Raw genomic sequence first — 19,359 nt, forward strand, 5'->3', positions numbered from 1 at the left:
CCTTTGGGAACCGAAGTGCGGAAAGAATTTTTGTTTGTAACATTTTTACATGCGACATAAACTAAACATGATATTCTAGATTATTTAATCTAGGAACTATAAAACGAATTTATGTATATTACTTTCACTTCTCGAAAAAAATCAATATTTAATATAGAAATAAAATACTTTTTTAAGTTGTAAGCCTTCGGGAACCGAAGTGCGGAAAGAATTTTTGTTTGTAACATTTTTATGATGCCAATCAAAAGCAATATTTCATGAAGATTGGATTCAGAATGAATATATAATTCACAGTAAAATATACCTAACAAAGGCAGTTTTTAGATAGCTATTACATAAACTAAACTTATAAAGTAGGTAAATTAGTTTTCCTATAGTTATTAAAGTTAGATACCCAAAACAAAGCATTCAAGAAACGATTTTTGCAAGTTTTACAACTTACTATTGGGCCACGTATACGTAAGTAGGTAAGTACGTACTTACGTAGCTAAGCATTTTTTGTTTTATTTTGATGACCGAGGCCTAGTCGGCGGCAGTGACCCTGCCTATGAAGCCGATGGTCCTGGGTTCGAATCCCGGATAGGGCATTTATTAGTGTCATGAGCACACATATTTATTCCTTTATTTATTCTTACAAGTTTCGAATTTACAAGAAAAAAACAACATTTAACAATTAAAACAGCCCATATACTTAACCCTAGATAAATTCCTACAAATAAAAATACCACCATTAAAGTCCATCCATTAAAATTAAAATTAAAAATATTATGACCCAATAGTCAATCTTGTACAACCCCTTGACCCACAATAAGCATATGAAAACGCAATACTCGTGCTGAGGGTAACAGACGATGGTATTAAATTGATAGATTAATTAACTATCAGGTAAATACATGGAAAACTTCCATAACTCCAGAAACAAATATCCGTGCTCCCTACTCCCTACCCAACTCACCACATAAATAATGAACTTACCGGGATTCGAACCGAGGATAACTAAAGACTGTGCAAGTGTTATTTAAAATGTCAAACTTCGGTGAAAGTATGACGTTTAAAATAACGACAATAACTTGCACATTCTGTGCTATCAAAATCGCTACCAACTTAGCTTGGTCTAGCTCTAGCAGGTTCGTACATAACATACTATTAAGTGGAAAGGGGACGACCGGTTCTTCATAGATTCAAATATTCAAAGATAGAAGAATTTATTTGCATAGAACACAGTTATGAGAAGGTGTTACAAAAAAGCGGCCAAGTGCGAGTCGGACTCGCCCATGAAGGGTTCCGTACCATTTATGACGTATTAAAAAAACTACTGACTAGATCTGGTTCAAACCAACTTTCGCTGGAAGTTTGCATGGTAATGTATATCATAAAATAAATATTTTAGATTTTTCATTCTGTTATTTTAGAAGTTACAGGGGGGGGGGACACTTTTTTTTCACTTTGGAAGTGTCTCTCGCGCAAACTATTCAGTTTAGAAAAAAATGATATTAGAAACCTAAATATCATTTTTGAAGAGCTATCCGTAGATATCCCACACGTATGGGTTTGAAGAAAAAAAAAATTTTTTTTTCTTAATTTTATGACGTATTAAAAAAAACTACTTACTAGATCTCGTTCAAACCAATTTTCGGTGAAAGTTTGCATGGTAATGTATATCATATTTTTTTTTTAGATTTTTCATTCTGTTATTTTAGAAGTTACGGGGGGGGGGGGGGGGACACATTTTTCCACTTTGGAAGTGTCTCTCGCGCAAACTATTCAGTTTAGAAAAAAATGATATTAGAAACCTCATTATCATTTTTAAAGACCTATCCATAGATACCCCACACGTATGGGTTTGATGAAAAAAGATTTTTTGAGTTTCAGTTCTAAGTATGGGGAACCCCCAAAATTTATTGTTTTTTTTCTTTTTTTGTGTAAACATCTTAATGCGGTTTATAGAATACATCTACTTACCAAGTTTGAACAGTATAGCTCTTATAGTTTCGGAAAAAAGTGGCTGTGACATAATCGGACAGACAGACGGACATGACGAATCTATAAGGGTTCCGTTTTTTTGCCATTTGGCTACGGAATCCTAAAAACTACTTACTAGATCTCGTTCTAACCAATTTTCGGTGGAAGTTTGTATGGTAATGTACATCATTTTTTTAAGCTAATAAACTAACTAAAAGTTTATTTAATAGTGTAAAATTAATGGTACATACAATCATATAAAATAGCTACTTATATTAAAATTAAAAACTAATCTAAATTAAAATATATCTAAATAAGGCCCCCGCGGCATTGTGCCAAAGATGCTGGCAGCATTCCCTCGCTGAATGGCAATACTTATGCGTTGCGAGAGAAAGCTGCCAGCTCTCTGGTCACCCGTAGCATCTATGAGCCTTTTACTTAATTCATTAAACAGTCGCTTGGCGCTTGGACCCCACGGCCCTAGTGTCTCGACTCCAAATGCCACAAAGTGGTATTGGGCGCCAAGTCCTCGATATTTGTAAATCTTTTTGGTTTCAGCCGTCTCGGCAGCTGCCCTAGCCCTGGTCGAGGTTTTTTTAGTTTTATCATTCTTTTATTTTAGAAGTTACAGGGGGGGGGGGGAAGGACACATTTTATCACTTTAGAAGTGTCTCTCGCGCAAACTATTCAGTTAAAAAAAAAATTAGAAACCTCAATATCATTTTTGAAGACCTATCGATAGATATTTTTTTTTTTCATCAAACCCATACGTGTGAGGGGTTGGATGAAAAAAATTTTTTTGAGTTTGAGTTCTAAGTAAGGGGTACCCCCGAATTATTTTTTTTGTATTTTTGTGTGAAAATCTTATTGCGGTTCACAGAATACATCTACTTACCAAGTTTTTAACAGTATAGTTCTTATAGTTTCAGAAAAAAGTAGCTGTGACATACGGACGGACAGACAGACAGACATGACGAATCCATACGGGTTCCGTTTTTTGCCATTTGGCTACGGAACCTTAATAAAAGAAATCCGTTCGCTCTGCATGCAGGCGTGCAAATATTGTGAAAAACAGGTAATATTTACAAAAGCATAACATAATATGAATAGGTAATATAAAAGCAAAGTCATGTCAAAGTATAAAAATCGAGGATCAATATAAACTAAAAATGGATTCAACAATGTCAAGGATATATAATATAAAAATTTAGAATGTAACAATAGGTACCCTGATTATTAAAGTCAGTTAAAAATTATATAAATGAAAAATAAAAACAAAATGACAGTTCCGATCAAGATATTTTTTTATGCAATAGAAACAATTTTCTAGATGCCAGTTAGTCAATTTATTCTTAAAACTATTTCCCTTAAGTAATTTGATGTTATCAGGGTAATCCATTATATATCACAATACACATGTTAAATACATTTTTATTGTAACGCACGTGGTTTATAATTATAAAGTAAATTCATAATGTTAGGTCGGGTCTGTCTGTGCATTATTTCACCTCGTTTTTTAAATAGATGCATCTACTTATTTAAAAAACGCTGATTATTGTTACCAAAAATACAAATATCTCTTATGTATAAGCAGGGCAAGGGAAGAATGCGCAACTTTTTGAAAAGTGGAACGCAAGAACTGTCAGGCCAGGCATTACATATAGCACGAACACATTTTTTTGAATTATTAGTCCTCTCTCTACATCGACAGAGTTGTCCAACAGAATCAAACCGTAGCACAGTGGATCGAAATGACTAAAAAATGGACATTCGCATTTTTTCCTAAAAACCCTATTTTAAAAAATGATTTTCGGTTGAAAATAATGTAAGTAATAAAAAAATGTTATATAAAATTTTTCAAAATAAGGCTTATTTAAAGCAGAAAAAAATAAAATCTGTTTTTTTTTGTTGTATGAAACTGTAAAATAGGTATCTTATTATAAGAAAACCGTTACCGATCCCGCTTTCTAACCTTTAGAATATTATTCTCCTACTTAAAACAGTAGAAAATAGTAAACAGCATATCTCGGTAGGTGCCCGTTTTTTTTTTATAGTCGTCAAAAGTCAGTAAAAAACAACATTTTTTAGTGTTTTATTTATTTATTTTCAATAGTTTAACGATATATTAATGATAATTTAGTGTAAATACGACATGACACGAAGGAATTATACGAGTGGTATTATATGCCATCAAGTGTCCACAAGCTATTAATACACGGGGCTGACATAATTGAACATTTCAGTATGCTGCCTATCGGAAAGATGTCAGAAGAAGCATCAGAAGCAAGAAACAAAGATTTTCGCAATGTGAGGGAGCATTATTCTAGAAGATGTAGCCGAACCAAAACAAATGAAGACATATTGCACAATTTTTTGGTGTCATCTGACCCAAAATTGTCTTTTTGCAGGCCAGCGCTAAGTAGAGCGACTAAAAAGACCATCTCTTCTAAAGCTTTGGAATTATTAATCACAGAAAACGTAAGCACTGATGACGCTGAAAATATAGAAATGTTTGAAAGCGTAGAAGAAGGTGGTGAATAAAATATTAACTAAATAGATTTTTAAAATGCATTATATTTGTCAACTTATGTTGTTATTGTTGATTTCTCGAGTATATTTTTACTGTTTAGGGTTTTTTGTTACTAACATAGTTATTAGGAACACCGCAATAAATCGTTTGTGTCAACAAGTATAAAATATATTTCTCTAAAACAATTGTATGTAGTGTTTGTATTTAAATGTAATTATTAGCTATTTTCTAGTACAAAATTGTTTTTATCTTTATTAAAATGTCAAAAATTTGTCGTATTTACACTAAATTATCATTAATATATCGTTAAACTATTGAAAATAAAACACTAAGAAAAATGTTGTATTTTACTGACTTTTGACTGGACTATAAACCGAGATAAGCTGTTTACTATTTTCTACTGTTTTTAAGTAGGAGAATAATATTCTGAAGGTTAGAAAGCGGGATCGGTAACGGTGTTCTTATAATAAGATACATATTATACAAAAACAGATTTTATATTTTTCTGAAAAGTTTTATATATCATTTTTTATTCCTTAATATATTGTTTTCAACTGAAAAGAATTTTTTTAAATAGGGTTTTTAAATAAAAATGCGAATGTCCATTTTTTAGTCATTTCGATCCACTGTGCGTAGCGAAGAACAGACGAGACATATCCGTGGAAACCGCCAGCCCATACTAACGTAGCCACCATTTTCTTCTCTGGATATTTACACTATGGAAAATATTTTAAAACGCTATGCCCTTTCGTTTGATTATTTTTTTAATTCTTCAGTCATTATAAAAATTAGGAGCGGAAAACAAATTCCGTACCTATTCTAGAAATTTTTAAAGCTCCTAACAGTCCTAACTCTTATAATAATTAATCAATCGAAAAAAATTAACCATGGTTATTACACATTAAATTATGCAATAATATTTTCTGTATTGTTAATCCCCAGGGAGGAAAATGAGGACCACTTTTGTATGGAAATGCGGTGTCGTCGACTATCGTCTTAACAGCTAGGCTAAAAAGGCCGTCAAATCTTTAATAATATACAGATTTTATAGATCTCAGGTAGAAAATATGTAGTCAAAATAGTTTTACGTTTGATTAGCAATTATTCATGCATGTTTTTGACGTATTTAAGTATTTGTATATTATATATATATTGTTGTCTGGGTACCTTACCGTGGGACTTCAGTCAATTTGTGTAAGAATCTCCCTATGAAATTTATTTATTTATACTTTGTCATGCTAAGGTAGCTAAACTGTTGATATCGCAATAATAGGGCCAGAGCGCCTGGAGCAGGTAGCTTTCAGCGAGAAGATACATCTCTCACCGATTATCTGCAAGTAGATATCGCTTTACCTATACGTTACTTTATCTATCTATATTCATTGAACATTATGTTTTTCTTTAGTTTATAATTACTTTCATACATACATATTTTATTTCTTTATCTAAACTGCATATGCATGTTAGACATGCTCTTCGGTTCCAGCTAGACCAGCTACAGGTAGGTATTTTTTATTTATAGATGCGTATCGAATAGAAATTCCAGACGACAAAGGCCCGGGAAAACAAGTTAAATACGCATGCGTAAGCGGTCCACACAAAAGCTTCCTACGCGTTCTTCATAGTAAATATCAAATACCATTTCACTTGAGCTTTGTTAGGGCTATCCCTAATATCTAAAGCTCACATAATGAACCAAGAAATTAAATAAAACTTACGAGAGGATAGGATCCAGGGCCAAAGGCTAAGCTAGACTAACATTATACATTATATAAATCATTATTTACTAATATAAATTTATATTATAATATTTAATTCAGAAACGCTGCACAAAAAAAAAATACAAAGAGTTAATAAAGGATGGTAAGGTAAAGAGTAATGCCAGTAATGGATGTAACTCTGGGCATACTTGACCGCTGTCGCTTTTGTGCAAAGTTTTAATATAAGTACCTAAACATAATGTGCCTTTTTATTGACAATTCAGTTTCCTTTAGGTAGGTATATGCTTGACCGTACAATGTACAATCTTTTATTACATTGTGTTCTTTTAGAATCAGGGGTGCTGTTGTTTGTTTTGTAATTAAGATTTTATTTCACATGGTTTTTCTAAACATCCTGTATCTGTAACGAGTAAGTACTTCCAAAATGTTAATCTATAGTAGGCATTTTCGAACTAACGACTTACTTGAACGAAAGAAATAAAGTGTATAACTAAATACCTTCAAATTTAGCTTCTTCACAAATATACACTGAACAGGTATTCAGGTTATCATACGTGTCGTCATCAGGATCATCCATACTTTTCAAATTAATTTTTTTGAACTTCATAAAAGTTTTATGGTCCATCGCGAAAGAAGTAGCGGCAAATATTCAAATATCTCCTAGGTAATTGTTTATATCTTCTCCTTGGTAATTATTGTTTATTAACGACAGTTAAAATTCTTGAAGTAAAACATTTGACATTTTGCTATTCTTAAAACATTTTTAAGTCATTTTTTATTGCGATCTAGATGGCCTTGTACAGATTAGTAGATACATGAGAAGTATACGGTGTGATATGATTTAAAGTACATCTTAAATATAAACTAAACTATATTAAAGAAATTACTTATTTTATGATAATTTTACTTTTCTGATATCGCGTTTTAATAAACACGTCAATAAATTCTTCTTTATGATAACATTATGTTTACAAAAACATCCAATGGCAACATCATATGACGTCATTTTTTTTTTACAATTATGGCCTGGATATATGACGTCACTGTGATAGGGATTGGTAGGGATCTCCAGTAGTAATCGATCAATCAATGAATACCAAAAATAAAACACAGTCCGAAAATAAAGAAGTAGAAATTAATTGAGGGCGCCACTGATGGTGGCATAAAAGCTGGGACGTAGTATTGTATTTCCACCTTACAAAAGACCACAGTCATAATAGGGTTGTTTCCATCTACAAATCTTAGGGCAGAATTGTATCCCAATAAATTCTTTTGGATTATAAGAACATATTAAACTACTTTTAGGGGACCTGTAATGACCATATTTTTGTAAATATTGAATTTAAAATATCTTTTGGCACACGTCACGTGCCCAAACTCGAAACGTCTTTGAAGATTTTGATGACGTCAAAACTCTCGGATTAACACTGTTGACAGTTAGGCGATAAACAATAAATGACAAATGTCAGTTGACAGTTCGTCTCTTCTACGTGTGTATGTAGTTATGTGTCAAACCGTAAACTGTGACGTCGCACAATTTTCAAAAAGCGTTTTGGGCGCGAAAGCATCTGTCAAAATATATTTTGTTAATTTAACATATTTAAAGCCGTTTTTAGTATAAAAGTTGAATTTTAGGCCAATTTTTAGTTAATATAGAACGTAATACAAGCGTTTCAAAATATTGGAAACAACCCTATTACACTGCTATTTACTCCGTAGGTATGTTATGTGCGCGCGACTCTTAATTAGACTCTTTTTCAACTTAATAATACGTGAGTAATCCGTTTATAATTATTTTCCTTTGTTCGAGTCTCACAGGACTTTTACAACACATAGAAAGTCGTGCCGTTATTCAATTCAAGGTCGTATTTTCTCTCTAAAAACTGAGTGCAAATTCCATGACAATTTTATTTTATTTTGATTAGTACACAGCTCTGTGTGGCCCATTGAAAGTGTTCCAAAAAAGACGTGGTGCTGCTCTTGTTAAATGTATGCTTCTGACCTCAAAAGCTCACCGGGTTTTTGTCAAATGACCGTGAAATTTTCGGATCTTTTTTGATTTTGTAAATTTCCCTACTATTGTGGACTAAGGAAAGTTTTAAGCAGACTTAATATATGCATCAGAATGAGTCTAATTTAGTCTACAGAGACTTTACAGGTCTTGAGTTACTGCTTCCCATAAATACTGTTTTTTTTTAATATAGTCAGGCCAAACTTCTGTGAATGGATGACGTTTAAAATAACACTTGCACAGTCTGTGCTATTAAAACCACTCTGAGTATCGTTATAGTCTTATTGATCTTGAATGCCTTGCTCAGTTAAATTTGTACTAGGGATATACCGACTAGTCGGGAAAGCCTTAGTCGGCAAAAAAGGTCGATTAGTCTGTCTATTATTTTTTGCAGAAAAATAGGACATAAACAATAATCAGCCCATATTTAGTATATGTTTTATGCCTATTTTACTCAAATTAAAACCTATCTATTAATTCATCATATTACAACTATTGTTCCTACAATCATATTAAATTCATGTATGTCATCGCAGTCCGTATAATATTTTGTAGTTGGTTACAATTACAAACGTAATATTACAGAAGGTATATTTAAGTTTATTTCTATTATTTGAGGTGTAAAGACATGACATTATGCTGTAATAGGGTACCTATTATATATATTTGAGATTTGTATGTCTATGTTTGAGATACTTTGGGACATCACTTTGTCACTGTCACTGTCCCCTACTTCACTTGTCACCGTGGGCTGCAATCAATAATTTTATTGTCAATAAAAATAATTTCCGTTTTCTTGGTTGCACATGCTTTAATTAATCATATTCCTTTCGATAAACCGTAATTTACAATGAAATTAACAGTTAAGAAGTTGCAAGGTGGAGAGTGTTGTGTTGAGGTAAGTATCCGAAAATCTTAATTTAACTTGTAGCATATGTGTACGTATTATAATACTGTTTAAAAGTTTTGCTAGATAGAAGCCACAATTTAGAATTTACAGCTTTTTTTTTAGCATTTACACATAATAAATTCATAGGCCAAGAATGCATCAGATGTTCTTTTACCTCCCATGTATTTGCGTACCTAGGTACGTAACTGATTTAGATTTCAGCCAAAATGATTTTCTGTTGTTTACAGGTGCTACCAACAACGTCTATATTTGAAATAAAACGAGAAGTTGCTGGAAAATTAGCAATACCTGTTGAAGAACAAAAGCTTCTGTTACTTGGGCGCACCTTAGCCGATGAACAGACAATTGAGTCATACCCAACAATAAAAGACGGCACCAAACTCAACCTTATTGTGAAAAAACCTGATGGTCTGTTTGAAGCTTCAATGAAGTACTTTAAAAAGTTAGGTATGACAGATAAAGAAGCCACAAATGCAGCTAATAAACTTTTAAAAATTGTAGAGGATAAGTTTAATAAGTTGTCTTGGGATGATATAGACCGGTTGTCTATGGACTGTCTTTTAGAGGAATGTGGCCAGAGTCGGCCAGTGGTAGAGAATGAGCAAGAAAATGAGGACATGTACGGTTTGTGACCCTTCCGGAGTGAATTGATTTACATCTTAAATCAAATGTTCTAATGTTTATGGCTTTAAAGACTACATTGATATTCATTGAAAGTACATTCTCTAATATGTTTATTTAACAATCTTCATAAATCTTTATTGGTATTTTGTGAAGGTGTCTTTATTTACTGTCATGTATTTTATGCAACATAAGGGCTGATTAAAAAGTACCTTTGTTTTATATACAAAACAGCTGGCAAGGTTTGCTCTTACTTTTTAATTCCATATATACAATTCAAATGAATTTGTAAATTAGGCATCATTTTAGTTGTGTTTATTTTGTAAATGTGTATTCCATCATAGCCTATAGCAGGGGTCACCAAATGGCGGACTGTGGTCCAGATCCGGACCGCCAACCTATTTAACTTAGTTAATAAACTTAAGTAGAAACGGACCAAGATAGTCATTTTAAGAACAGGTCCCCTAAGGAAGTTAATTTGTGACCCCTGATGTAGACTGATTCCCTCCTTTTGCCGATTTTAAGATTTGTATGACTTATGTTTTAATAAACTATAATAAAGAAACACACTGGAAACAGAGAAAGTCTTACATCAATATATTTTAAGTTGTGGTGTTGTTAATCACTTTAATACTTATGAATTAAAATCCTTATTCTGAATGTCAATTTTAGTCCAATACACGTTTTTTGCACTTGCATTGCCACATTGCTATGAGGCATGAAAATGAAGCTTTGTGTTGTTGATGCTCTTAGGTGGTGACAAGTCAGTTTCCATACAACTTAATCCTTTTCCAGTCTAGAAGGGTTTCCCAACAAATCTAATAGTTATGTTTGGTTGGTTAATTTGAAGACATCTCCCATTTCTCGAAAGACCAATCGGCCGCCTCACCATACAAACATAGATCTCATTTTCTTCTCTGGATATTGACATTATGGAAAATATTTGTACATAACTTGATATACAAATATTAGCTATAGCTATGACCCTACGTTTGACTTTTTTCGATTTGTTGATTGTTGTAAAAATTAGGAAAAAAACACATTACATACAAATTTTTAAATTCTCCTAACTCTTATAACTAAAAATGAAAAAAAAAATTAAACGGAGCATGGCTGTCACATAGTTGATATACAACAAATTGAGTCAAAATATCCATCCAACCACGTTAATATCCAGAGAGGAACATGAAGACTATGTTTGTATGAAAAGGCGATTTCGCATGAGTCTTCCACTTTCGTTCTAAAGTGGATTGCTAAGGTTGAAATTATATTGACACATATGTGGTCGATAATTCGTACTATGCCTGGAAAAGGGTTCACACTTACAATTCTACATATCCAAAAATGTTATTATAAAGCATAAGTTACTTGGACAGTACAATAGTTGTTCTTAGTGCTTTAGGAATCGGAAGCTAATCGAGACATATTTAGGCATTGTCCACTTTAAAATGGTGAAAAAACAAAGAATGTTGTTGAGAAACATCAAATAATAATAAACAAGTTTGTATGGAAACAGCAGTTAACTGTAACATTGTGTTGTGATATTTTATTATTTTATTTCTATGGACTGTAAATATTTTTTTACTGATAAGCTTTGATCATTCATATATGTATATTGAAAAATTAATGAAAAAAAAAAAAACTGGAGACTGCTACCCCTGGAAGCTCAATTGTAATTGATGTAAGGTAAAGATCCCAATGATTGACACCTGGAATTGAATAATTTATATGCTATCTTTTTCCTTTATTTCTTTGGTATAAAATAAATAATTAAATATTAACATCTTACAAAAACCGACCTAGTTCCACAGTAAGTAAGCTAAATAAGGTTTGTGTTGTGGGTACTAGATGACGATACATATAGTATATAGATAAATACTTACCATACATAATAAATAGTGTACCAGGATTCAAACCAGGCAGAAGCCAATTATGTATAATGGTATGAATGTAAGGTTAAAGGTATACTAACACGTTAGGGACAACTTCAAGCACATTTATATTAATTAGCCGGGTCCACACAGAGCGAGCATACGTGCGAGCCAATTTCCTTACGCACAAACCGGCCAGTGTAGACGTGCCTCGCACGTACGTGCTCGCTCGCTCACTCTGTGTGGACCCGCCTATTGAATAACATTAACTTTGAGAGTAATAACGGAATTCTAATTTGCTACAAATTATGAATTATACATTATTATTGTTCGATTGAACTGATATTGTAAACAAAATTGAAAACAGAATTTCATAGGTATTTATTAAAAATGTCTTCATTGGCGGGCCTAATAAAAAACGCCATATATAGTTTTTCAATGAGTTGATAGCATTTTTTTAATTTGATTTTGTGAATTAGTAATAGATTAATAAGGTAAATGTCCTTATGCTCAACACTGCCCTAAGTTGGAATTTTTAATATTAATTCTAGTGTACACCTAAAAACGCTACAAATTGTGTTAAAAAAAGCATGAACATCACTACTATTAATCTTTAGGCCATTTGAATCAATTTGACCCGTAGCACCAAAAAAAGAAAAACTTTGAGTTATTACGTCATCTTTTTTTGTAAGATTTTTTTTTCAGAAACCTATCGTGTGTGTGTGGTATTAAATGAAAGGGCATTTGACCCGGTTCTAAAAATATATAACATCATTACATTTTAGTCACTTGTATTAAATTAAAATAAATTTCAAAACGTACCAAGTTTCAGCTCCTCCAGCCAGATACGATACCGTTGAATTATTTCTTGTAAAATATACTGCAAATAATATATTCTCTTAATTAACCCCAAGAAAGGATTTTCGAAAATATTTATCTTTGGTATTTTTAATGGGATAAAGATCAATCGTATCGATTTTCATATTTAACACCATTTTCAGCATGTTACAGATTCTGGGGTGTACCGCTAGGACTATTCATAGCAATATAAGTGTACATTATATAGGATGTGAAACATCGGGACCCTTACCTAATATACTTAAAACATATGGGTAAACTAAATGTTAGAGTTAATCAAAACATGTAATAGGTTTGGGCAAATAAAACTATTTTCGTTCCATTCATTAATTTTTTATTTTCATATTTTATAAAGTACAATTTTATGGCAAGTAAATCATAACCAGTGCCTATTTCAAAATATGAAAGAGAATTTGAAATAGAGGTGGATTGTCAGAGCAAACTTTTAGATACACTAAATTTAATGCCATCTTTCGACACATGACTAAAACTTTTAGAACGCCATTTGACTTTGATCCTTATTCTTTCACTGATATGTGTTAGCTTTTCCTAATTGTAAGTTTTATGTGTTTTTGTACAATAAAGAATTGAATGCTACATACTACTATACTATATTTGTTAAATATCAAAAAGTGGCGCCATATACTAGAGTATAGGCCATCGCTCGAAAAGATACCGCCATACCTTTGGCGCCACTTTTTGATATTTAACACATATCAGTGAAAGAATAAGGATCAAAGTCAAATGGCGTTCTAAAAGTTTTAATGATGTGTCGAAAGATGGCAGTAAATTTACTGTCGCTACAATGTTTACTTTGACAATCCACCTCTATTTCAAATTCTCTTTGAAAATATGTACAGTACGTATAATTTGTTGGTTAAGTAGTTCGCGATGATCTCATTGAAATCATTTATGCATGCATTATGAGGTATATACTTAAATAAAAAGTTTAGCGACACAAAATCAAACTACAGATCTTACATTTCACGAAGGTGTAGGTATAATTTCTGGATTCTAACGATTCATATTGTGAATATCTTAATAGGAGTTAGGATACACGTTTTAGTTATTTTTTTATTAAGGTTCACCAACAGATAAATGTAAGAATCACGTAAATAAAAAAAAAAACAACGCGAATCTCCAGCTTGCAAAGCACAATTGCCCCCGAGTCTGAATTATTATGTGAATATGGCATTCAAATACATTTTTGCAATACGAATTCGTCTTATTTACGGTAGGTATTTCAAAAAAGGTTTCACTTATATTTACGTATCTCAGACGGGTGAATGTTTTGCTTGCCGTGAGAAGTACCTATGGTTATTTTTTAGCTAAGCGGGAGAGGTGTTCAAACTTATCTCCACATGCTCATGCTTTTACTTATAATAATAGAGTTATTCTAATTATTTGGAATAACTGACCCGCTTAGCTTCTTCTGCTCCTGACTGTGCTGTCCGTAAACGAGTTATAAAAATTAGAAAGTTTGAGATCTTTTGCCATTTCAATGTGTTATTCGAATGCTTAAGAAATATTTTACTGTGTTAGAAAATTGATTTGCAGTTTAATACATATAAATTAAACATGACATGTGTGAGGCACTTCATTTAAACACAACTACATTCAAATGATCACAACCTTACAATGAGCTTAGATTCAACTCCAAACCACTATAATTACGTAAAAGAGCGCAGTGCGTCACTTAAAAAAGTACTATAATGTATGTTAAGATCATCAGCCTGAAAACGAAAGGACTGGTAATATCAGACAAATAAATAATAGAGATTGTCAACCTCTGAACAAATACAAAGTTACGTTCCTTATAATTGCTGTAGATGGCACTACTTAAACTAGTCTTTAATCACCAAGTAGAACCATTGACATATATCTAAGGACGGGCCTTATGGGCATTTAGAATGGTGCCAGTTCAGTGGTGTCACTCACGAATTCGAACCACTAGTGCTGTCTAACGCAACTAGTTGCGTTCGATCGCGCGCGTGATACGAACTCAACAACCAATCGCGTCGTGGTATTAGACAGCATGATTGGCTCGAATTCGTGTGCGTGACACCGCTGTACTGGCCTCATTCTTAATGACCGTAAGGCCCGTCCTTAGATGTATGTTAAAGTCAACAACCCTTTTCATTTTATTAGTTGGCGTTAGCAAAATTGCTGCTTTATTTTGTTTTTTTGGGAATACAAATTTAAAGTACTCGAAACAAAATATGTTGAATGTCGCCTCGAAGGTCAAAGCCCAACATAATATATGGCACTGAGACCTTATGATGGTGACGAAACGAAAGAACGCAAGTTAGACCTGTATTATTTATTTGTCTCTGGCTATATGTATGAGGATATCCACAATTATAATACTTTAGCAGGTAAATAGTGTCGTTGAACTGACTGATACAATAATACGATTGATTTCGTTAAATTCCTTAGGATTACGATAACTTAATAAGTCGTTGATTATTACTACAAGTAGTTTACTTATAAAGCTTATAATTGCTATGTCCATACTTACCAGTAGTCTTTACGAGGAAAATAAATGCATGTAATAGAGTTAGGTTATATTTAAAATTATTTGAGATGAACTATCGTAACAATATAACCTATTCAAAAATCGACCTTACTTAATAAGCATGAAGAATCAAAATGTAATAGCCAGTCAGTTACAGTCCGCCTCAAATAATTTTAAGCATAAACTTATATATTCACTAGTTGGCACTGCAGGGCGCTTGTTGGAGAACTTTGAGACATTTTCGGTTTAAAACATAGCAAATGTGCCAACAGTACGACTTCTTACCTCAAAAACATCAAAATATCACCCAATCACTAAGAAATCATATAACATGGCATGGCCAGAGCTTATACACGGTGTTTTTTTAAAGCCCGTTAATTTTAAGATTGCATAACTCCACTTTGGAGATAATCAATGATTTATTTTACAAACAGAAAATAGAACAGGAAACAAGTCATTAGGCGGGTCCACACAGAGCGAGCATAGGCGCGAAGCAATTTCCTCGCGCACAAACCGGCCAGTGTAGACGTGCCTCGGCCGAGGCGGCGCGCGCGTTTTCCTCGCCTGAGCGGGCCGCCGAGCTGCTCGGCCGAGGCACGTCTACACTGGCCGGTTTGTGCGCGAGGAAATTGCCTCGCGCCTATGCTCGCTCTGTGTGGACCCGCCTATTCAATGTTTTTTCCTATTTATTTTTACCCATTAGTTGTAATACCGATATTGATACTTATGACTTAGAACAATATTGTGTTTTCATATCGTACATTTAGGATGGACCTTAAATAATTCAATGACGCTACAAAAAAGGATCATAGGTACTTGATCCTTTCTGGTTAATACAGTTGAGCCTTTTAAACTTCGAATTACACTCTTAAAAATAAAACAAGCACCTCAACATAGTCAACATATTAAAAAAAACTTAAATAGATTGTGTTACAATAATACCCTCGTCGTCTCGTCGTTATCTCAAAAGAATTTAAAAATAATAAAAGTTTAAGAATGTACTTACCGTAAAACCACCCAACTATAGTCCAAAGCTCCCAACTATGGTCCACAAATAAACTCAATTTTTCTCGTTCAGGTGTGTATTTTACTATATTTTTGTAGTTCTAAGGCAAAGTAGGTTTATAAATGGAAGGTAAAACTAGGAGTAAACCACAAGGAACATTGGTATAGATACTTAATTTCCTTTTGAACTTGTGGACCATAGTTGCAGTATTGGACTATAGTTGGGTGGTTTTACGGTACTCAATAATTATTTACACTTTATACAACTTAATAACACGGCGTCACTTAGTTCTGGGATCTGATTATCTATGGTCTCTGATTTTTAGGGTTCCGTACCTCAAAAGGACAAAGACTGAACCCTTATATGATCACTTTATTGCCGTCTCTCTGTCTGTCAAGACCCTTTATCTCGGCAACGCGTGGAGGTATATGGTTTTAATTGCAACTCGATGTATCGAGTTGCAATTAAAACCATATACTCGCGTCTACAGGACTTTGAAGCTGTTAAAAATCAAACTTCTAACGTCAGATAAGATACAGCAGTTATTGCCGCCAAAAACGTAAATTTCGACTATCAAGGGAATCAAAAGTTTTAAATTTTGTACGGGACCCTATGTGGGCGAGTTCGACTCGCACTTGAAGGTTTTGTTATAAATATTCTAGTGACCATAGACAATAATCAGAGCCCATATACATTCAGAATCTTTATTTAAGGTCCTACTAATATCCTACACGGTAAAACACTTACCTATAAACTGAAATAGATGTTATATCAATTTAATAATAAGAGACTAAGCCCTCCGGTGGCCGACGCCGGAATCGAACCGGAGTCTTCAGCTTACGCGCCTCACGTACTGACCACTAGACCCCCCGGTCACGGTGGTATCCGTCCCAAATTCTCGAGTATTTATATGTAACCATTGAAAGGCTAGGCTTAGGCGTTTGGCCTTTTTAGGTTTCAGAAGGCGATTAAAAGTATATTGGCCCGAAATAAGGTTGATGCTTTATTAATCCATAACTTAAAGAAGTTGTAGAATAGTTGCAAAGTCTAAGGAAAATATAGTACTGTAGTAATATTTGAAGTACAAGTAATGAAGAGTACAGTAATAGTTATCTCAAGTAGACTGCACTGTACCGTACCACATCATACTGATTTAATCATGTATAAAACATACATTAAATGTTGTCTCTTTCAAACAAACACAAATATCGAAATGATACAAAGAACGTTTATGAATTGAATATAAATCGTGTCATTCTTAATCTTGTGGCAACTAACATGAGCCATTTACATCATCTCTATAAAAATCCTAGACTTTACAACTACGCAATACTCTTTGCCCATAAATAACTTATTTTATTAAAACAATCTCGTTGCCAAACGCTAATTGTGTTGCTACTAATTAGCTTTAATACACAATAAATTGAATAACACTAATAACTTTATTGTAATGTGCGTGAGACTACCTTCTTAGTTTTACAAACACTAAATCATAATCCTAATAGCTACTGACCAAAAAGGACGCAATGACAATTATTTCTATCTCACTCATACCATACAACTGTCTCTTTAGGTCAGACTGGTCGAGGAAACATGATTAGCTGCTAGAAGGGCTTGCCCGTTAACCTTTTGACCTCCACCGTTGGCTATGGCCGACATCTGAATGACTTGCCAAGGACGCCAACGACGGCTACAGCCGACAGTTTCGCCAATGCAATAGCGACTAACGCGGGACTCTGTAAAGTTCAATTTCGCTTAAATAATCGTGATAGCCAGCGTCCGGGGCACGGCATTTTCCTTTGTCGTCTGGCGTTCAAAAGGTTAATATAAGAATACCTCCACATAATTGCCGCTGACACACCACTTTTATCAGATCATTCAGAAGTACAGTTCTCCGGTGTAAATTTCACTGAGGGCGCATCAACATTGAAAAATCGAAAATCATTATCTGCCTCTATCGCTTGAGTTTGCAAGAGCGATAAAAATGTAGATAACGATTTTCTATTTTTCAATGTAGGCGGCCTGACTGATTTTTATCAACATGACAACTTTGATGAAATGTATGCTCTGATTTATATTTAGATACTAAAATCTACCATTGGATCTCCTACCCAATCAGAAGCCCAAACCAACTCTTTCATACACAAAACCAAGTCTGGTGTCATTCTACAAAAAAATCGAATTTATGTTAGTATTTGCAATACAAAAACAGAACTTTGACTGCGGATCTGTTCTATTTTCCGATTAATTAAAAACTTCATTGTAAGTAACATATTTTAAGTATAGCTAATTAAAGCCACCTAACAGATTTTGAAAGTCTAGAAGTGCTAATAGCTTTTAGCTAATAGTAATATAATTGGATGTTTATACATACTTTCACACTGTCATAGCAAAATCTGCAGAGTTAACTCGGTCTGACTCCGTTCACCTCATCGCCATCTTAAGAGTCACACGAACCTAGGATAGTAAATGGTTATTTGTGTCAAAGGCGAACTGGAAAGTTTTACCACAACGCCACCGTGTACAACATGCATAAATTGTGTGCTGCGTCATGAAGCGGATGCTGGCCGTCGACGAACCACAATAAGGTGGTTCGACTAGGTTACCCAAAGCTTAAACCTCACTAGATGGCGCCACTATTGCAAATTTTCAGTTTTAATTTTTTGTGGAGTAGTCTTGGTATTTTTATACTGTAAAGTATGATTAGCGCACTCTGTAAACAAATATTGAACTATTAAAACAAACATTGAACACTTCATTGTACAAAAAGCGGCCAAGTGCGAGTCGGACTCGCCCAAGAAGGGTTCCTTTATGACGTATTAAAAAAAACTACTTAAACTACTAGATCTCGTTCAACATTTTACCACTTTGGACACACATTTTACCACTTTGGTAGTGTCTCTCGCGCAAACTATTCACTTTAGAAAAAAATTATATTAGGAACCTAAATATCATTTTTGAAGACCTACCCATAGATACCCCACACGAATGGGTTTGACGAAAAAAAAATTTTTTTTAATTTTATGACGTATTAAAAAAAAACTACTCACTAGATCTCGTTCAAACCAATTTTCGTTAGAAGTTTGCATCGTAATGTATATCATATATTTTTTTTAGATTTTTCATTCTGTTATTTTAGAAGTTACAGGGGGGGGGGGGACACACTTTTTTTCACTTTGGGAGGTTTTCTCGCGCAAACTATTCAGTTTAGAAAAAAATGATATTAGAAACCTTAATATCATTTTTGAAGACCTATCCATAGATACCCCACATGTATGGGTATGTTGAAAAAAAAAAAAATTTTTTAATTTCATGACGTATTAAAAAAAAACTACTCACTAGATCTCGTTTAAA

General features: G+C 33.5%; 1 protein-coding gene across 1 annotated transcript; it reads left to right on the forward strand.

The window, feature by feature from the left end:
* Window positions 1-8,940: 8,940 nt before the first annotated feature.
* LOC133519773 (ubiquitin-like protein 4A) lies at window positions 8,941-12,810 on the forward strand. The gene is made up of 2 exons (XM_061853865.1): window positions 8,941-9,122; window positions 9,362-12,810. Exons 1-2 carry the CDS (start codon window positions 9,075-9,077, stop codon window positions 9,764-9,766), a joined length of 453 nt encoding a protein of 150 aa, XP_061709849.1. The 5' UTR covers window positions 8,941-9,074; the 3' UTR covers window positions 9,767-12,810.
* The last annotated feature ends 6,549 nt before the right edge of the window (window positions 12,811-19,359 follow it).

This window comes from Cydia pomonella, chromosome 7 (assembly GCF_033807575.1).
Source record: "Cydia pomonella isolate Wapato2018A chromosome 7, ilCydPomo1, whole genome shotgun sequence".
Classification (NCBI taxonomy): domain Eukaryota; kingdom Metazoa; phylum Arthropoda; class Insecta; order Lepidoptera; family Tortricidae; genus Cydia; species Cydia pomonella.